The following is a 21,336-nucleotide window of genomic DNA, read 5'->3' on the forward strand; positions in this document are numbered from 1 at the left end:
TGGGAATTGAAATATTGGAATTATGCCTTAAAATTTGACAATTCATGATTCGGACCAAATTGGAAGGAATGGACCAAAATCCTCATTAGCGGATACTCTAGGAATTATTCCATTCTCCTTTCCAATTCGAAAGCAAGAACCAAGCGCCCCCTGAGTAGTAGTGGTCAATTCACAGCCTGCGCTCATTCTTTTCCATCAATGGTACCAGGTTTTTAAATACTAATCTTTATGCGCCATGCCAATCAAGTTGCCACTCATCGATGTGGATCATTGAGGTTCGCATGCTATACAATTTCATTCTTCCTTGGTAACATATAGCTAAAGGAAGGTGAAACAGAATATTCTCCCAGCGGAGCGGGAAAATTAATTTGATAGTGACAATGGATGCTGGCTGAATCGGAATCTGAGACCAAGTCCGCGGCAATTGCAAAGAACCTATGGGTCATTGCAGATGTGTTTCCGCATATTCACAAGACCGTAAGCTCTGCTTCATAACGAGAACAAAATTCCGAAGTTCTACTTCAAAATGAGAACAAGATTCCACGTTGCATGAAAAAGAAGGTGCAGGCTCGTCAGGCCTATCTTAAGCCTGCTGTTCACTGAGGGTCTGTTTGTTTGGAAGGAAAATATTTTCCAGAAAATGTTTTCCTGATTTTCTATTGTTTGGTTGGTTTATTGCTTTGGAAAAATTTTTTTCTACCGAAAATATATTACATTAGGGGTCTGTTTGTTTGGAAGGAAAAGGTTTTCCGGAAAACATTTTCCATATTTTCTTTTGTTTGGTTGTCAATTATTTTGGGAAAATAATTTCCGATAGAAAATCAATTACACCCAGCGGATGAAAACAACTTCCTCATCTGTCTTTGTGAAGTTATTTTCCTTCCTGAAAAGCAGTCTTCTTTTTCGCAGCGACATCTCCTCATCTCCGGCAAATAAAAGCTTTCAGTCCAACCAAAAGCCTCCGGCGACATCTCATCAGCAAACAAATCCCTCCTTCTTCGCAGGCGGCATCTCCAACTCCGACAAAGACCCAATTTCGGAGGTAACAGATCATCTCCCTCTCTCTCTCTCTCTCTCTCTCTCTCTCTCTCTCTCTCTCATTTTTAAAAGCTGCCAATATCAACGGTCATGTGTGGATGCGTTTGTGTGAGTGCGAGTTTGTGTGGTCCATTTCTCTAGTCATCGGAACTAGACTTTGCCATTGCGGCCGGTAACCATCTCTCTCTCTCTCTCTCTCTCTCTTCAGTCAGCTTTTTGTTGGTGATTACTGGTGTAGATTCTTGAAGTTCCATTTGAATGAATTTTTAGATTCCCGTTCCTACAATAGCTTTTGTTTTAGTTTGTTCTTACCTGATTAGGGTTAAATCTGATTTGATTGATGCTAATGAATTAATTTGGCTGCTGAGTTTTGGGGGTTTTAGACCATTTGTAAAAGTTTTAGTGAATTCATTGAGTTTGTGAAGCCACGGGCTGATTCTTGCCGTAGCTGCTTGATTGAAAAGGGAATATAACCGTGGAAATACTTCTGTCTTAAATATACTGAAATCTTTCCTCAAACGAAATGAAACACAAGCAGGGCATCTTCCCGAGCTTTATCTTTCCTCTGTTAGTATTTTGTTGAACCTATATATTTGGATGCGTCTTACTATTTGTGTTTCACACAGAACCCTTGGTATTGTAATTTTATCATGCAGTAATTGCTTTCCAAGATATATCCTTCGTAGGTAAAACAATACAAATAATAGAACTGGACTTTGGCATAAAGCATACTTAGCATGAATGCATTCTTCAGGAATAAAGTACCGTATTTTGGATGAAAATGACAGGCACGCACACACATGTATGCACACTGCATATAGATATTACTTATAATGAAGAGTAGCATTTTTTTGTTTGTTGAGAGGACTACCGGAACAAAAAAGAATGCAGGTTATGGGAGGATTGCCATTTACCAGTGCTGAGTTTCAGATAGCTCATAACCATTCCTCGACCTTCAGGAGTGTAACCTACCAATCTCTAGGATAATTGCAGAATATAGCTTAAGTTCTATTGGGCTATAGAAAGTGGGCCGCATCTCAATATTGCTGAACAGGTAAGACAGAGGCATTTTTATCTGAAACTTCTTTAAACACTTGCAGGGCACTTCTGTTTATGTGCTACTTTTTTTTCATGTATATCGGAAAGATATAATAACGTCGTTGATATAGCAAGGAATGAGCCCAGGAAGATGGTTGCTAATTGCCATGCACCTCTGAAGTTTCGTTGCATTATCTTTCTCTGCATTTTACCGTCTGTTAGTGATAGCACTAGTACCTCACTTGGCATTTCAGTGTTTAGTAATTAAGACTGGATTGTCTCTGCATTTGATGGATGCCCAAAATGTTCTAGGATATAATATGTTTCTAAATTAAAAGGTCAATCCCAAGATATCCCATGAACGATCAATCAGTTTCTTTTGAGGAGCATTTGAGACCCCTGCATCACTCTGCAATTGAGACCCCTGCATTACTCTAGCTTTTTCTGGTACATTACTAAAAGTCTACTGCTACGTGAATTTTCATAGATGGATCCCGGTAGTGATGATGATGAGGATGCTATTGTAATTGGTGCTGCCACTTCAGTCCTAGCAACAGGATATGCAGCTTTTGAAGTCTATAAAACTCCAGTTGTTATACCTAAACCACCTCATGTTAATAGGGAGCGAGCTAGAGAGGATTACATGGATAGCATATTATATGGAAGTAGTTCGTATTGTATAGACCAAATTAGAATGGACCAAACTACATTTTTCCAATTACTAAATACTCTCACCATTAGAGGATTATTACAACCTACCATTCATATGTCAGTAAGAGAGCAATTGTTAATGTTTCTGCAAATAGTTGGCTATAATTTGAGGTTTCGAGTGGTTGGGGGGTACTTGTATAGGTCAACTGAAACCATACACCGCTATTTTTCCATTGTACTTGATGCCATATTGAAACTATATCCAGATTTAATACAATTGCCAAATGGTGCGACTCCACGAGAGATCCGTAATAGTCGAAGATACTACCCCTGGTTTGCTGTAAGTCTAGTTCTTTGTATAAAAATTAATTAACTCAAATAGTAGAAATTATTTTATATCTAATTGATATCACAAAATAGGATTGTGTAGGGGCTATAGATGGGACACATGTTGTTGCAAGTGTACCCCTTGAAATTCAAGGAAAATTTCGAGGTCGAAAGGGTTACCCAACTCAAAATGTGTTAGCTGCTATTTCTTTCGACCTCAAGTTTTCATACGTGCTTGCTGGTTGGGAAGGATCGGCACACGATTCTCGTGTTCTTGAAGATGCTCTTACAAGACCAAGGGGTCTACAAGTACTGCAAGGTACTTGTCTTAATTTATGTGAGTCGTATAATTATGCAAAACATTGTTAGATTAGGCAAAAGTAACTTTTTTTTTTCAATTTTAGACAAGTACTATCTTGTAGATACTGGATATGGCATTCGCAACGGTTTCATTCCTCCTTATTCTGGAGTTCGATATCACCTAAAGGAGTATGATGACAATCCCCCTCAAAATGAAAAAGAGCTTTTCAATCTTCGTCACTCCTCATTGCGAACAACCATCGAACGAGGCTTTGGTGTTTTAAAGAAACGATTTAAGGTGGTGGATAATGATCCTTTTTGGGATTTTAAAACCCAAGTAGATGTGATTCTGGCATGTTGTATCATACATAATCACATTATGGGTATAGCTCCAAATGACATGTTCATGGAAGAGGTCATTCAAGAGGAACAATCTGAAACTCCAAATGTTCTGACTGAACAAGCATCTTACACACAGCCTTATCAAACACAAAGTGAGAGATGAGCAGAAAATAGAGAATGGGCAAGGAAAAGAGACGCAATTGCACATGCTATGTATGTAGATTACATGCAAAGAAGACAAAGTAGATAATCTAGATGGTGGTTGTAGTTTCTTTTTTAGTTTAGTTTAGTTTTATGATAATGCTGGTTCGTTGGATGCCATGTAAGGTTGTCTTTGGCTCTATATGAGTGATTTATCTATGTAGAGGTCTCGGCGTTCTGCCTGCATATATATGAATAAATCTGTCTGATCATTGAAAGATTGCAGAATTTTTACAACCCTGATTGTGATTATTTTCATTTTTCGCTTTGGATGAATGACTTGAAGCTCTTAGAAACTCTTACAGTGTTGACAAGAAGCTCTTAGAAACACAGGATCATCAAACCGCAGCAGACATAACAGTTTCAATTCAGTTTGAGGTTGGTGATTTTTGGCATATATGTTTTTCTAAGTTTTTGAGTAGTAAGGGTCATTTAGGTCTGCAAAGATTAGAACATGCATTTTGGCCAGCAATGTTGTCACTGTCAAATGGTGGTACAATTGTTTAACTACTCTTGAACATGAAGTAGAAAAATCTCTTGATCCACAAAAACTTCTGCCTATATGATTAACCTTGCATCTCTTGATTGTCCATTGAGAATTAACTTATGCTCTCCAGGGTCATGATTTTCATTCTTGTTGCAATTGTTAATGTTTCTGCAAATAATTGGCTATAATTGTTATAAGTTTGTTTTATTGGTGATGACTATTGAAATTGATTAATTTTTTGAAGATGGGCAAGAAGGGAGAGAAACAGTTTAGGTGGTCAAGACCTATGGAGCGTTTGATGCTTGAGATTCTTGCCGATGAGGTGAAACTTGGGAATAGGCCTAACAATAGCTTTAAATCAAGTTCATTTACACGTGTGGTAGATGCCATGAAAGATAAGTTTGGGGTTACGTGCTCGGTAGACCATGTGGAAAATCATCTAAGAACAGTGCGATCATCTTGGTCCACCATAGTAAAAATTCGTGAAAAAAGTGGATTTGGCTGGGATGATACTTTGAAGATGATAACGGCCAGTCCTAGTGTGTATCATGCCTATATCCAGGTAATTTAATGGAGTTAGGAATGTCAAATGAGGACTTCTTGTTCTTTTGAATTTTTGCACTAAACCTGGATTTGTTATATTGTTGATTGAAATTTCTGGTTTATGATTACGCAGAAAAATCCAGGTCATGACAAGTATATCCAGAATAAAATCGAGTTGTATGATGAAATGGCTGTTGTGGTTGGGAAAGATCTGGCCACCGGGTCTTTTGCAAAATCATTTGTCGATGTGAATTTGGAAACTCCATTTGTTCCTAAGACAAGTGTGGAGACAAGTGAAGAGACAAGTGTAGAACAAAAGGATGTGACTAGTGCAAGATCCTCAGAAGTGAGAGCAACATCATCGGGAACCAAACAACATTGTAAAAGAAATCGCAGCAATGAAGACATTGCAAAGATGTCTCAACAACTTGGAGAAGTGGCAGCTGCTTTGAACAAAATTAGTGCAAACAAGCTTGATGTCAACCAACTACATGAAGAGATTATGAATATAGAAGGCTATAGCGAAGAATTTCTGGACTTGGTATTCGAGCATTTGGTGCAAAATGAGAAGCTAGGAAAAGCATATATGGCGAAGAGTCAAAGACTTCGTTTAATTTCTCTCGAGAGGTTCAAGAAAGATTGGGGCGTCGAATAAAGTACTTTGAAGTTGCAAATTCTACTTCGATGGCATGAGAGGAGTTTTGGTTGTCTTTAGCGAAGTTTTGTATATTCTGTAGCAAGCATGCTTATTCCATGGTACATGGGTTTAGTATGCAATCTGAAGTGCATGTAACTTAATTTTGTTTTCTTTAGGAAGGAGGACAATTTTTGCTTATGGCCTTTAACAGATATGGTGTGGCATTATGAGGTCCAATCTAAAATCTGCAATAGTCGCATGCATTGCTGTTTTGGGAGGGGGTTGCATCTTAACAGGCTCTGGCACAGGTTTTCATATCTCTTTGGCAATATGGATGAGGGCGAAAGTGCTATTCTGCTAGAACTCCTCTTTGTAGATTGACATTTGCACAAGGCTGCATGATGCTAAATTTTTGGCCTAGCACCAGCAGTCTCTGTCTCTGTACTGAGCTGCTGTACATATTAAGGTGGTTTATTGGTAATTGGCCTTGGACTTTGCTAATCGAAAGCTCCATTGGTCGGCAGCAAGAATTAACAAATTATGAATAAATCCAAGATTCCATTAATAATTCCATTTAAGAATTCATGGTATAATATGAATAGATATTTTATAGAAATGATAATTTGATTATAATGGATAGAAAATAAAATTAACTTGTAATGAAATAAATGTTTTGAGAGTAAAAAATATATTTGCAACATATCAACAAATATATCAGAAAATATTTTCAGTGACAAACCAAACACCGAAAAATTATGAAAAAAGGAATTTGGAAAATATTTTCACTTAATAACCAAACACTGGAAAATTATGGTGAAGGAAGTGATTTTCCAGGAAAATGACTTCGATGGAAAATATTTTCCCTAGGAAAAATATTTTCAGTCCAACCAAACGGACCCTAGATGATGTAAAATGACTTCACTTGTAAATGAACTAAAGTTATTTTTTATGTCTGCCTCGTATGTCGTAAGACTATTCATTCATGCTCCCCATCAGCTTTAAGATTCAGAACAAAACCCATCACTTGTGCAATAGCCCACTAAAAATTTATAATCTCCATCTCTTTCCAAACACCGGAAAAAACATGGAGAATGTAATTTTCCTTGATAAAATTTTTCATGAAAGACATTTTCCATTAAAAATATTTTACATTCATTGAATCAAACAGACCCTGAAAGGAGAGGGCATCATTTAACAATTGTCTAGAAGAAAATCCAGGACCTGGGGAGTGTGCATTAAAGTATCAGCTAAATAGTCTCTGTCTTCTCTCTATGGAGTTGATCCAAGAAAATGAAACAGAGGAGGGCATAATATTTGAATAAATAAGATGTTCATACAGAAGAAGACTACAATCATTGTGAGGCAGCAAATTCGAATAATCATCGTCTGGCAGCAATTCTTAGTAAAGGAGAGATTATACCCTCTATTTCTTGCAAAGACTGCTGTACTCTCATCTCTTCCTCAAGATCTCGCTTGAGATTTCTAATGTGCCCTCTTAATTCATTAGATGATCTAATGTCTTCGGTTCTCATGTCAACAACTTTACTTGCCAGCCCCATCAAAAATGATGCATACCTCGGCATGGTAGAGTACCTCTGCAGAAACAGCAACAACAGCTCAAGCTCCTCAAAGTCCAAATTTGAAACACATCTCAGCAACTTTTTCCTCGCCACTAATTCCTCCATGACGGCCACCACATTCTCTGGGTTCTTCCGATTCAGAGCAGCCACCAGCGCTTCCTTATGCCTGAACTTCTTCAACAGCTTATCATGCTCCGCCAACTTCACCTTCTTTGGTCTCATAATCAAGTAATCAGTCTCACTAGGCTTCTCACTCTGGCCCCTGTGGAAGTACCTGAAATATGACGGCCTTAGTGCCCGTCTCTTGGGCACATCATCCGCGACGGCCAATCCTGCAAAATCCACTAATGCCTGCTCCCCTGCACTCTCCTCCTTCACTTTCCTCCTTCCAACATACAATGTCCCATTGGAAGTCCCAATCACCCTCGTCGAACAATCCGGTGAGAACCCAACAGACAATAAAGGGTTCGGAAACCTCATCGAATGAGTGATCTTGTACTTTGCATAATCAAACACCTTCATATACCCATCCAATGAAACGGTCAAAATTCTATATTGTTGTGCCTCCTCCCCACCCTCCCTCCCAATCTTCCCCACACAAAGCGATGTAACAGTCTTGTTGTGACTCTCCATTGTATGGAGTAATCGCCCACCTCCGATTAAATCCCATATTTTCACGGTATTCCCGCCAGCAGTGGCAACTATCCCGCCAGATGGAAGGTAAATTACATCTTCCACGGGTTTACCGTGACTAATTTCCATGACAGAACCCGAAGTTGAGGCCCGTACATCCCAGACCCGAACTGTGTGGTCATAAGATCCCGATATAAACATATCGTCGCTCACCGGAGAGGCGTCGCCACACCGGACGTAGTCTTTGTGGCCTAATAGATTGAAAAGTTGGGTTTCAGTGGTGACGTCCCAGTACTTTACAACGGCATCATCGCCACCGGAGAAGAGGTGGAGCTTGTCGACCCGGGGGTAGCGGACCAGGCGGACAGGCCGGGAGTGGCCACGGAGGCGACGGAGTGGATTACGGGACTTAACATCGAAGACGTGTACAGATCCAGAGAGGTCACCAGCGGCGAGGAGCCGAGAGTCGGAGCGGAAGGAGGCGGAGGTGGCGGTGTCGGAGAAGGCGGAGGATATTGTGGCCTTGGGCTCGAGAGTTTGGGAGGAGAAGATAGTGACGGTGGCGGAGTGGGTGAGGGCGAAGTCATGAGGGGGTGTGGGAGCAAAAGAAATGGAGGTTATGGAGGCTACTAGGGCTGGAAGTTGGAGGTCTTTTGGAGTTTTGAAAGAGCGCCAGTATTTGGATTCTGCAGTCGGGGTGGAATTATTAGAGGTGGGTTTCAGCTTTGGCCTGACTGGGAAGGTTTTGGCCGTAGTGCTTCTCCTTTCATCTTCTTCGGCCATTATTGCCATGGGTGCTGTTCAGGATTTGTCACTGCAAACACTAATAGGAGGCCGACTCCAGCCTCAGTCGAGCGGGTGAGCTAGGGTTTAGCGGCCAGGGTTTTTGTGGTCCTTTTCAATTATTTATTATTGTTATGCCAAATACTAACAGGATTTCGTCCAATTATATTTAATTATTTATTGCTATAAATTTGATTCTTAAGAAAATGATAAGGAATTTGAAATGAGGAGAAAATAAATGAAATGAATATAGAATAAAAATAAGGCATTATCTTTATAACAATAAAGTCTGCGTAGATAGTTAATACCGATTTGGTATTAATTTTGCATGTTTTCAAATTTATTTTTATCTATATTTATACCATATATAAAAAGGTAGGGAGTCTTTTGACATAAATAAAAATTTGATATTTTGTAATTTATCACAACCTACTATCATGTCTATCCTACTCATCATCATATCTACTTCTGCTTTTCTTTTTATAACTATTCACAGCCAAATAATAGTCCATTTATCTCGTAAAAAATAATTTTAACAAATATCTTTAAATTTTTTTAAATATTAACAACTATGCCTAAAACACTAATATATAGTATGTGTTAGTCCTGTGTGTGTGTGTGTGTATAACTGTATATATATATATATATGTTCTCAACAATATTTGCTCTACTCTCACAGTCGCATCTGTCTTGTTTACCGGGCATTATCAAGGTCTGAGAGTAATAAGATTTATCACAATAAAAATGACAAAAACTCGGTCTCTTCTCTGGGTTGAAGCGTCGCATAATCAGACCGACGTGTAGCACGTTGAAAGAACTCGTCACCCTCTGTTGCTGGAGAAGTAACTTGGGCCAAGTCAATCGTGTCATCTCTAGTCCAATCAAACACAGCTCTATGTCGTCAAATCAATAGACAAACTCAATGCTAGTTTTTATGTGGACGCCGGTGGATTGACAGGTTTGGGGAATCAAATCCTGGGAAACATGTTAAATGTAAATCGAAATTTTGAGGAGCAGGATTACAGTCAAAGAGAAGAAATGAATCGTGCTTTTCTCGCCCAAGCAGCTTGTAGAATCATTTCTCAACCTTACTCCTTATTACTAAGTAGTATTACTTAGCAAACTTTTCAATGCAAAGTACTCTGTCATGAAAGCGATTTTCTCAATGCCTGCCTCTACAAAGTCAAGTGCCTCTTGGGGCTGGGGAAGCGTATTATCATTTGGGAAGAGACCTTCTGAAATAAATGAGGGTGCAGAGGCCCCATTCTGGGCCCAGACACGTGGCAGCCCAGGTCTGGCCAAGCTGGGCCTTGGCCCGGTCAGACCCCTGGGAGCGGCCCCGGGCCGTACCGGCTAGGGCTTCCAGGGGAGGCGAGGGTCCATCCCGAAGAGGTCGGGGGTAATCCCCCTGAGTGCGGTATACTATCTATACTGGGCAAGTCCCGCATCGTGCGGAGGTCGGACTCCCTTGCAGGTATAAATGATAACGCACATCCACTGTACCAGGTACGCTTACTATTGGCAATTTACTCCGGACAGTTACTACTTCCCGGGAAACTCACTCACCGGAAAACTAACTTGACCGTCGGAGTGCCCTCGGGGACCACCCTCGGGCCCCCTCAGTTAGCTCATCCTTTCTGTCTTGCAGGCTTGAAGTCAGCTCTCCCATCCACACCCCGAGCTGATCAGGTCAGCTCTCCTAGGGGAAGTTCCGTGCTTCTTCAGTTGGCGCCATCTGTGGGAATCGTAAGGTGAGTAAGTTTGTGTTGATGGCCAGGACGCGATCCAAGCGCACGGCAGAGAGCACCGGCCCTGGGGGCGGTGAGGGGTTCCCGCAGGAAGAGATTGGGGCGTCCCGGGGCGCCGGGGGCTCAGCCCTTTCAGGGGAGCGGAGGCAGCAGATCTTCCAGTTTGTGACGGAGAACCTCCCCATGCTGGAGGATATAATCCGTCAGGCGAAAGAGGGAGAGGGGGCTGGGGGTGCGCAGACCTCCAAGGCCAAGGGGAAGGAGAAGGAGTTACCCCCTGATCCTTCGGAGGACGAGTCGCGGGACCAACCCCCTAGGAGGAAGCGCCCCCGGACTCCTCCCCGCCCCCGAGCCTCGGTGGTCGGGGACAGCGAGAGGTATTCCCGCGACAGGTCCGCGAGGAGCCATCCCAGAGACCCCTCTCCGAGGAAGCCCACACGGAATGGGTTCGAGCGTTCCCCGGCTCGGTCTGTCAAGAGCCGGCCCTGTGACCCCCTTTATCTGGACCCTGCTCGGGATGAGCTCGAGCAGATCTTGAGGCCCCGGCCATACGAGGACAACTATGCAATCTCGCCTTTTACCCGGGAGATAGAGGACTACCCCCTACCCCGGAGGTTTAAGATTCCGAGCATCGAGATGTACGATGCCTCTACGGACCCAGAGGACCACCTCTCGGTCTTCTTGACGCATATGTGCCTGCAAACCGCCGCGGATGAGGTCCGCTGCAAGACCTTCCCCATGTTCCTAAAGGGAAAGGCGCGGCTCTGGTTCCAGGGGTTGAAACCGGGGTTTATACGGAGCTTTCCCGAGCTGGCTCGGCAGTTTGCGGCCCAGTTCGTCTCCTCGAAGGTCTACGCGAGGAACGCAACCCACCTGATGTCCATCAGGCAAAGGCCCGACGAGTCACTGAAGAATTTCATGACCCGCTTCAATGCGGAGAGTTTGCAGGTCAGGGACAGGGATGAAAAAGTGGTGATGGCTGCCTTCACGAACGGGTTCAGGGTAGAAGAGTTTTTCTACGACCTGGCCAAGAAGCCCCCCGTGCACCTGGAAGAGCTCCTTCGCAGGGCGCACGAGGCTGCTAATGCGGAGGAGGCAGGTCGTCTGAAGAAGGAGTCAGATCGGGAGCTCGGGGATCGGAGAGGTCGGACAAACCCCCCGGAGAACAAGGACGCCCCGTCCAAGAAAAACGTCTTCGACCGGCTCTCGAAGGAGAAGGCCCCTGCTCTGCCGCCACTCCCAGAGAAGACCTACACCCCTCTAACACGGCCCAGAGCTCAGATCTTGGCCGTTATGGAGGCGGAAGGACTAGGAGATCGGCCGCAAAAAATGGGGACGCCCCGAAACAAAAGGAACCAGGACAGGTACTGCGCCTTTCACCGCGACGTGGGACACGACACGGAGGGATGCTGGGCCCTGCGTAAGGAGATAGAAGACCTGATCCAGCGCGGCCTTTTAGGGCGGTTCGTGCGCCGACCAGGTCAGGAGCCCGGGCGCAGCCACTACGGAGACAGGCACGAGGGACGGCGTCGGGACCGCCCAGAGCGGCGCGACGCTCCTCGGGGCCACTCTCCCGACCAGGACACCCAGAACCTGGCGGGGGTGATAAACACCATTGCCGGGGGTCCCACAGGGGGGGACAGCCATGCAGCTCGGAAGAACAAACGACCACCCACCGAAGGGGACGATTCCTTGAAGCGCTTGCGCATGGACGAGAAAATCACCTTCGGGCCAAGGGATGCGGTCCCCCTGGCTTCTGGGAACCATGAGGCCATCGTGATAGACATTGTCACCAACAACTATCGGGTGAAGAAGGTATATGTCGACCAGGGTAGTGCGGTCGACATCATGTTCTACAGGGTGTTCAAGGAGCTCGGATTAAGGGATGACCAACTCACCCCGGTCCGGACACCTCTGGTGGGATTTACCGGACCACCCATCAGCTCGGAAGGGATGATCACCCTGATGGTCACAGTAGGACAGGCTCCCAAATGCCGAACTGTTCCCGTCAACTTCGTGGTGGTCAGGCAGCCGTCCCCGTACAATGTGTTCCTGGGGAGGCCTGCCTTGAACGCCCTCCGAGCCATTTCCTCCACCTACCACCTCAGCGTTAAGTTCCCCACCCCGGGAGGGACAGCCGAGGTACACGGCGATCCAGAGGTTGCCAGGGCTTGCTACTTGGCCACGCTCCGGGGGCAGGAAAAGGTGGTCGCCCAGACGACCTGTTTGGAGCCCTACATCCCGGGGGATGAGGCCCAACAACTGGGCACCCAGGACGAGATCGAGGAATTCCCCTTGAGAAAGGAACGGCCCGACCAGGTCATCCGCATCGGGGCATTGCTGCCAGCCGAGGAAAAGGAAGGCTTGAAGGCCTTGCTGAGGGAGTACTCCCAGGTCTTCGCTTGGTCGGTGGAGGACATGCCGGGGATTCCAACGGACCTGGCAGTCCACCACCTTGACGTCGACCCTCACTTCAAACCGGTGAAGCAGAAGAAGAGGAGCTTCGCACCCGAGAGGAATGAGGTGATCAAGACGGAGGTCGGCAAGTTGTTGGAGTCCGAGATCATCATGGAGGTCTACTACCCGACCTGGTTGGCCAATCCCGTCCTAGTCAAGAAGGAGGATCAGACCTGGAGGATGTGCGTAGACTTCACGGACCTAAACAAAGCCTGCCCGAAGGACTGTTTTCCCCTGCCTAGAATCGACAGGTTAGTAGACTCTACTGTGGGTTTTGACGTTTTATGCTTCCTGGATGCTTTTAAGGGATACCACCAGATAGAGATGGCTGAGGAGGACCGGGACAAGACCTCCTTCATCACCGAGGAGGGAACCTACTGCTATAGGACCATGCTGTTCGGGTTAAAGAACGCGGGAGCTATTTACCAGCGTCTGGTCAACAAGCTATTCCAAAACCAGATCGGCAAGACCATGGAGGTCTACGTGGACGACATGATCGTCAAAAGCCGGACTGACCAGCGGCTCGTACCCGACCTGAGGGAGATTTTGAACATCCTGCTAGAAAGCAGGATGCGCCTCAATCCAAAAAATTGCACCTTTGGGGTCAGGTCGGGAAGGTTTCTCGGTTTCCTGGTATCTCGGGAGGGAATCCGGGCCAACCCGGATAAGCTACAGGCCATCATGGACATGGCCCCTCCGAGGAACGTGAAGGAAGTCCAGCGGCTAACAGGGAGGATAGCTGCCCTGAATAGGTTCCTCTCGCGTTCCGCGGTTCGGGGGCTGCCGTTCTTCCGAGTCCTGAAAGCGCCCAAGGATTTCCATTGGACAGAGGAGTGCCAGAGGGCCTTCACCGACCTGAAAGCCTATCTGGCCGAGCTGCCAACTCTGACCGCCCCGGAGCTGGGGGAGACCCTATTCCTATACCTGTCCGCTTGCAACGAGGCCGTCAGTGCGGTCTTGGTACGGGAGGACAGGGGGGCTCAAAGGCCGGTGTATTACGTCAGCCGAGCCTTACAAGGCCCGGAGACGCGCTACACCCCGGCCGAGAAGTTGGTTCTTGCCCTGGTGCATGCTGCTCGCAAGCTCCGGCCTTACTTCCAGGCTCACAGCATTGTAGTCCTGACCGACCAGCCCCTACGGCAGATACTCACCAAGCCCGAGGTCTCTGGCAGGATGACCAAATGGGCCGTCGAACTGGCCGAGCACGACCTTAGTTATCGGCCCCGCACCGCGATCAAGGCCCAGGCCTTAGCCGACTTCCTCGCAGAGGGGGCTAACTTGAACCTGACCGAGTTGGCCCCGACACCCACGAACACCCCGGCGGAAGAGTCTTGGGTGCTGTTCGTGGATGGAGCCTCGAGCAAGGAAGGGAGCGGAGCTGGCCTGCTGTTCACCTCGCCCACCGGGGAAGAACTGACCTACGCGCTTAGGTTCGATTTCCCGGCATCCAACAACGAGGCAGAGTACGAGGCCCTCCTGACGGGGCTGCGGATAGCCCACCAGATGGGCATCACCGCGATCAGAGTTCGGAGCGACTCTCAGCTCGTCGTCCTCCAGGTCCGAGGGGAGTACGAGGCCAAGGACGAGGTTATGAAGAAATACCTGGTTAAGGTACGGGAGGCGGTAGCCCTGTTCGAAACTTTCGAGATCGAGCGGGTGCCAAGGTCCCAGAACAAGCGGGCAGACGCCCTCTCGAAATTGGCGTCCTCCTCGTTTGCCCACCTGAGCAAGGAGGTCTTGGTAGAGGTGGTAAAACAAAAAAGTATCGATCAAGTTCAGGTCCTAGCCATAGACAGCTCGGCCACCTGGATGACGCCCCTCATAGACTTCCTCAGCTCGGGTGCTCTCCCCGAAAACAAAGCCGAGGCTCGCCGGATCCAGCTCCGAGCTGCCAAGTACGCCTACACCGGGGGTACCCTATACAGGAGGTCGTATTTGTCCCCCTGGTTAAAGTGCGTAACTCCCGAGGAAGGTGATTACGTCCTGCGCGAGGTCCATGAAGGCATATGTGCGGCACACGTGGGGTCCCGGGTGTTGGCCAAAAAGTGCCTCCTTTTGGGCTACTATTGGCCCTCCGTCTTCCGAGATGCAGCTGATCTGGTCCAGAAATGCCGAGCTTGCCAAGTGCACGCTTCGCTTCGCCATCAGCCAACTCGGGAGATGGTTCCCATCCACAGTCCTTGGCCCTTCGCTCAATGGGGGGTAGACCTCCTGGGTCCCTTCCCCCGAGCCCCGGGAAGATATGAACACCTCGTGGTGGCGATAGACTACTTCACAAAGTGGGTGGAAGCAGAGCCCCTGATCTCAATCTCCGGGAGAGCAGTTCAGAAGTTCTTCTGGAAGAGCATAGTTTGCCGGTTTGGGATACCGCGTGTCCTGATATCCGACAACGGCCGACAGTTTGCCGAGAACCCTTTCCGGGGCTGGTGCGCCGAGCTCGGAATCAACCAACACTTCACGTCGGTTGGTCATCCCCAGGCCAATGGTCAGGTGGAGAACGCTAACCGAACTATCCTGCAAGGGTTGAAAACTAGACTGGAGTCCGCCCAATCGAGCTGGCTGGATGAGCTCCCCAGCGTCCTCTGGGCTTACCGAACTACGCCCCGGACGGCTACCCAAGAGACCCCGTTCTCCCTAACTTACGGAGTAGAGGCGGTGGTGCCAGCGGAAGTCGGACTTCCCTCACCCAGAACACAGGACTTCGTGGCAACCTCTAACGAGGAAGAGTTTCGGTGCAGCTTGGACATGCTCGAAGCCAGGCGTGAGGAAGCGGCTGTTCGGATGGCTAAGTACAAAAGTCAGCTCGCCCGCTATCACAACGCCAAAGTGAGGACGGTCCAGTACCAGCCTGGGGACCTCGTCCTAAGGAAGAACTCGATCAGCCGAGCTCACAGTTCCAACAAGCTCGACCCAAATTGGGAGGGCCCCTACAAGGTCATTGAGGTAGCTCGGGTCGGTCACTGCAGGCTCGCCAGCATGGATGGATCCGAGGTACCCCGTACTTGGCACTTCTCCAATCTGCGATTGTTTATAGCATAGGATGGCCTAGAAATTCGAGTCTGTACTCTGGAATCAGATTTCTTGTTTTCTCAATCAATAAAGGCCTGAATTTACAATTTCACTTCTACTTGTACTTGTTTCATGGTCACATTTTTTACGAGTCTGCACCTCACACTAGCACACTAAGCGATCTCTCGCTCAATGTCCTAGTGGGGGGCTAGGGGTACGGAGCGGTCAAGTGTGAAGTGTTCGACCCAAGAGGTCGGCACGAACGCACTTAATGTTTAAAGTGTGAAGTGTTCGACCCAGGAGGTCGGCACGAACGCACTTGTACTTGTTTCATGGTCACATTTTTTACGAGTCTGCACCTCACACTAGCACACTAAGCGATCTCTCGCTCAATGTCCTAGTGGGGGGCTAGGGGTACGGAGCGGTCAAGTGTGAAGTGTTCGACCCAGGAGGTCGGCACGAACGCACTTAATGTTTAAAGTGTGAAGTGTTCGACCCAGGAGGTCGGCACGAACGCACTTAATGTTTAAAGTGCGTTCGTGCCGACCCAAGTGTGAAGTGTTCGACCCAGGAGGTCGGCACGAACGCACTTAATGTTTAAAGTGTGGAGTGTTCGACCCAAGAGGTCGGCACGAACGCACTTAATGTTTAAAGTGTGAAGTGTTCGACCCAGTAGGTCGGCACGAACGCACTTGATGTTTAAAGTGTGAAGTGTTCGACTCAGGAGGTCGGCACGAACGCACTTAATGATCAAAGTGTGAAGTGTTCGACCCAGGAGGTCGGCACGAACGCACTTAATGTTTAAAGTCAGGAGGTCGGCACGAGCGCACTTAATGTTTATGAACCGTTCGACCCAGGAGGTCGGATCGACAGAATGGGAGCAGGCAAGAAATGCAGAATAATCCTCAAGTTTTATACATGCATTCGAAGCCTATCTATTACAAGGCCTACAGAGTCTCTGAGCCGCCTATCTATTACAAGGTACTCCACCTATCTACCGCAAAATTCCCAAGTTGGCAGCCCCCTTCGATATCTGTTCTACCTGCTGGTGGCCCGACCGGAGCTAGAGCTGAAAGCACATCTTAAGCATGTTGAGAGGCGTATGGTGGAAGCCATTCAGGAGCCGGGGAGCGGGGGAGCTCTTCCGTCTCGGATGAACCTCCAAGAGCATTTTCAACTGGAGCATGGTCACATCCTTACAAGAAGACGGATAGGGCTTCTGGAGTGGTCGCTGCCCTAGACCACCGGCTCCTTCCCGGCAGCTCGGCCTGGAGACCCGCCCTCCTCCAAGGGGACCTCCTCCAGTTCGGCCCCGGTGTCAGTCCGGCCTGACAGTTCCTTCAGAGAGTGCCCCTTGCGGTACCCGTCAAAGAGCCAGTCCAGCCTAGCCTCGGCCGCAGGATCGTAGTCTTTGAATTTCGCCAAGTCGAGGCCAGGAGGGTTGAGGCTCTTCACCTGGTCCAGGGTCCGAGTGCAGCCGACTTGGAGGATGGGCAGGTTGAGGTGGGCTATGTCCTCCTCAAACTGCTCGGAAGTCAGGAACTCCCGAACAACCTTCTTCCGCTCCCGACTGACGGTGCCAGAGAGCTCGATTGCGTGCTCTTCCTTCAGCTTGGCCACTCCGGCCTTCTCCTGATCGAGCTCCGACCTGGTAGAGGCAAGCTGGACCTGAGCAGCGTCCAGCTCCTTCTCGGCCTTGTCCAGTTTGGCCTTGAGGGAGCTTGCCTCCTTGAGGGCCTGGGACAGCTTCTTCTCCGCCTCCAGGTTCTTTTTCCGCATCTTCTCCAGGTCGGGCGACAGTTCGGAGAAGCGGGTCACCAGGGCGGCACCAGCGGCGTTGGCCTGAAGGAGAAAGAGAGCAGTTCAGCGCGTCACACTACTCAGCCCAGACACGGAGGCCAAGTATCCCTGGGGCAGAAAACTTACTTGGGCCTGGGAGGTGAAGTACATGTCCTGGAGCTCGGCTGGGTCGGCGAGCTCCATCCACCTCTTGTCCCGCGGAAGGACCGAGCCCACCATCAGCTCCCGAGCTGCCTCAGGGAATTGGACCCGGTCGTTGATGGAGAGCTTCCAGGAGGGGCAGAAGTGGCGGGGATCGTGCATAGTGGGGGCTTGGCTCGGCTTCTGGGGGAGGATGTGGCGGAAGTGCCACAAGCTCGGAGGAGGGGACTCCAGAGCATGCTCCTCAGCGGAGCCAACGCCCACGTGGACGGGACCCCCAGATGGCACAAGGGGGAGCGGCGAGGGAACAGCCGGCGCGGGCCTCTTTTGCCCGACCTGGGAGGCCTCCTCAGCCCTGCCCCTCTTCTGCCCGGCCACTTTCTTCTTGTGGGCGGCCTGCTTGGAGGGGGAGGGTTGTGACGTCTCCTTCTGGGGGGCTGGGCCGCCCCCCGGGGTGGAAGCCCCACCTGGGGCCCCCCGAGCAGCCTCAGGCTGGGGGTCGGGAGTGGCCTCCTCGAGGGGTGCCCCCAGTAGCTGGGAGAGTTTCCTCACTGCAATAAACACCACCAGATCAGCCAAATGCAAGACAGTTAAGGGTAAACAAAAGGAAAACTATACACTATGGAATGCGACAGGGGCAGAGCCAGCGTTACAGGTGTCGAGTTTGGGCTGGGGGGTAGCCACCTCCCCAGAGGATCCGGACATCGTCCCCATCAGTCCGGCTGCGGAGATCTGCTCGGTGGAGATCTTGGTGACATCGAGCTTCACCTTGGAACCTAACAGCTGGCCGAGGGTCTCGTAGTCCAGGTCCTCCGGGTAGGGGTCGGCTTTGACTCCCCCAACCTTCCACACATTGGGTGGAAAATGTGTGGACCTGACAAAGAAAAAGTCCTCCTTCCAGTCTTTCACGGAGGAGGGGAGCCCGTAGAACAACTCTTGGGCCCCTTTTCCCCCCTTGGTCTGGGGGCCGCGGCGGGAGAAGTAGTACCACCCCGGGAGGGCGGCCTTAAGAATGAAGGCAGCTCGGAAGAGGGAAAGAGAGTAAGGGATGTCGCAGAGAAGGCAGTAGATCAGGAATCCGGTGATGATCCTGATGGAGGTGGGATGAAGCTGTGTGATTCTGAGCCCCCAGTGGTTCAGAATCCCGGTTAGAGCTGGATGGATGGGGAGACGGAGCCCTGCGATGAGCTGCTCCCTGTAGATGGTTACGAAGCCAGGGGGAGGTCGGCAGGCCCGGTCGTCGGGCCCGGCCAACCTCGACTCGTAGGCTGGATGGATGAAGTACGACCTAGCCAGCTCGGCCAAATCCTGGGGGGATAGGGTGGCCTCCTGTAGGTCGGGATAACCATAGGAGAATTCGGGGTCCTCTCCCTGCCCCGAGGCAGGGGTCTCCCCAGAGGAATCCCTGTCCCCTCCAGCTCCGCCCTGGGCTCCGCCGGGGGAGTCGTGGGGGGACTGGGGGGAGGGGGTGGTCGTGGCCTCCCGCTCGAGGTAGGCGTCGAGCTCGGCCGCCTCCTCCAGAGCACGGGCAGAAAAAGGATGGGACGAAGGAGACTGGGATGAAGGAGAGCTCATGGTGTCAGTGGGCTTGAGCAGGTCTGAAGTGTGGAAGCTGGGACTAGAGAAAGAAGAAGAGGAAGGGGGAGGAGGAGAAGATGGTGATGAAGATGAGGGTGAAGGCGAGGAGAGGACGATGATTCGGGGGGCTCTGCGGCGGACGGAAATTACAGCAACAGAGGAAGAGGCGCCGGAGTGATCCGACATAAAAATTGAGAGGCGGCAGAAGGCAAAAGAGACACTGCAAAGAGGGAGAATGAATCGCGAAAAGGACTTACTGATAACGGCAGGAGAAGGACTGAAGGCTCGCCGGAATCTGGGCACAGGACGCCGGAAGTTGCTGGAAAACGGAAATGTGGGTGCACAGGGAGGGTGATAACCTGAAATGCACAAGAAGAAGCGGAAATGGCAAATGGGACAGAGGAGAATTTGGCATCCCCTATTTATGGGGGAAAGAGTGGAGGGAAAACGGTTGCGTGAATTTGAACCGACCCCCATGTGAACGCATTTAATGCTGGCACGAAAACCGAAGAGGCGGGACAGCTGAAAGGACACGGGCGCAGCGTCCCTGTGACAGCCCTGTACCAGAAGTGGCCTCGGCAGAGTAGTGCGCGGCTCTGGCCTCCCACGTGGCGGAGGTAGATTAGGTCTGTCTGACAGTCCTACCTAATCTGGGGGGCTAGTGCAGAGGCCCCATTCTGGGCCCAGACACGTGGCAGCCCAGGTCTGGCCAAGCTGGGCCTTGGCCCTCAGAACCCTGGGAGCGGCCCCGGGCCGTACCGGCTAGGGCTCCCAGGGGAGGCGAGGGTCCATCCCGAAGAGGTCGGGGGTAATCCCCCTGAGTGCGGTATACTATCTATACTGGGCAAGTTCCGCATCGTGCGGAGGTCGGACTCCCTTGCAGGTATAAATGATAACGCACATCCACTGTACCAGGTACGCTCACTATTGGCAATTTACTCCGGACAGTTACTACTTCCCGGGAAACTCACTCACCGGAAAACTAACTTGACCGTCGGAGTGCCCTCGGGGACCACCCTCGGGCCCCCTCAGTTAGCTCATCCTTTCTGTCTTGCAGGCTTGAAGTCAGCTCTCCCATCCACACCCCGAGCTGATCAGGTCAGCTCTCCTAGGGGAAGTTCCGTGCTTCTTCAGAGGGCTAAGCTAAAATAGACAGTGGTGAATGGCTCTTCTATTCACATTCAAGACAACTTTTTGAATCTCAAGAATTCAAAATCCTCTGCCAGGAAACAACTTTTTATCTAATTATTTATCTCCAGCCAAAAGTGACGAATCTAATTGACGGAAATAGAGAAAGTGGCGAATTGCATTTCATAGAGTCTTGTTTCCTGAACCTGCAGTTACGACGAATTTGCTTCATTCGTATTCCTATAGCAGATGGAAAGAATTTTCGGTATGATATGAGAGGCTGGCTGCTACTCTTATCATGTTTGGGTATCACATGGAATGGCTAGTTAAGAAGCCGCAGCTTCCGCAGTTCTCTCAATGCCAGTTAATTAATCGTCAAGACATTTGGAAGCTAATTCCAGTGCAGTTCCTCGTACGGCGAGTCCTTGACGATGCATGCCCCACGAACGAAGCAGCATTATTTGAACGAGGTTGCTATGCCTATTAGCAACCTGTCCTCGATCGATGTAGGGAAGAGATAGAGTCCGTTTCTTTTTTTTTTTTTTCGGCAATAGTAGATGTCTTATAATCTAATCTAACCTAATTTAGGGAAAAGGGGTAATGGGAGATGGTCAACTAAGACCAGTCACATATTGTAATAAATTTGAGGGAGGCAGAGGTAAAACCTCTGACCTCCAGCATCACTAAAGAGGGTGATGACCACTGGACAAAATGGCCAGTGACTGATTCCGTTTCGTATCTCCTCGTTTAGCAAAAAAAACTAATCGCATTACCTCTTTTTTTTTTCTTTTTTTTTTTTTTTTGGGTAAAGCAGGTTGGCAACATGGAATTTTCGTTTGACACAAATTGGAACTACACATACTCCTCGCAGTCACACTTAATTATCACATTTGATAACGGAACCGGCTATGATCC

The 21,336-nt window shown here is 48.9% G+C and overlaps 2 protein-coding genes across 10 annotated transcripts; one reads left to right on the top strand and one right to left on the bottom strand.

The window, feature by feature from the left end:
• Window positions 1-135: 135 nt before the first annotated feature.
• Window positions 136-6,023, top strand: LOC113734218 (uncharacterized). 9 transcript variants are annotated; one of them, XM_072067676.1, is made up of 5 exons: window positions 136-477; window positions 910-1,042; window positions 4,203-4,275; window positions 4,629-4,946; window positions 5,061-6,023. In XM_072067676.1, exons 1-5 carry the CDS (start codon window positions 438-440, stop codon window positions 5,580-5,582), a joined length of 1,086 nt encoding a protein of 361 aa, XP_071923777.1. In that variant the 5' UTR covers window positions 136-437; the 3' UTR covers window positions 5,583-6,023. The 9 variants fall into 9 exon arrangements, with proteins under 9 accessions (XP_071923777.1, XP_071923756.1, XP_071923771.1 ...); XM_072067655.1 differs by lacking the exons at window positions 4,203-4,275; window positions 4,629-4,946; window positions 5,061-6,023 and adding exons at window positions 2,564-3,067; window positions 3,148-3,373; window positions 3,459-4,134; XM_072067670.1 differs by lacking the exons at window positions 4,203-4,275; window positions 4,629-4,946; window positions 5,061-6,023 and adding exons at window positions 1,923-3,067; window positions 3,148-3,373; window positions 3,459-4,134 and having other exon boundaries at window positions 432-561.
• Window positions 6,024-6,807: 784 nt separating this feature from the next.
• On the bottom strand, window positions 6,808-8,673 carry LOC113734211 (protein SLOW WALKER 1-like). Its single transcript, XM_027260612.2, has one exon. The coding sequence runs from the start codon at window positions 8,567-8,569 to the stop codon at window positions 6,944-6,946; it is 1,626 nt and encodes a 541-aa protein (XP_027116413.1). The 5' UTR covers window positions 8,570-8,673; the 3' UTR covers window positions 6,808-6,943.
• Window positions 8,674-21,336: the final 12,663 nt, after the last annotated feature.

The sequence above is a fragment of the Coffea arabica genome, chromosome 1e (assembly GCF_036785885.1).
Source record: "Coffea arabica cultivar ET-39 chromosome 1e, Coffea Arabica ET-39 HiFi, whole genome shotgun sequence".
NCBI classification, from domain to species: domain Eukaryota; kingdom Viridiplantae; phylum Streptophyta; class Magnoliopsida; order Gentianales; family Rubiaceae; genus Coffea; species Coffea arabica.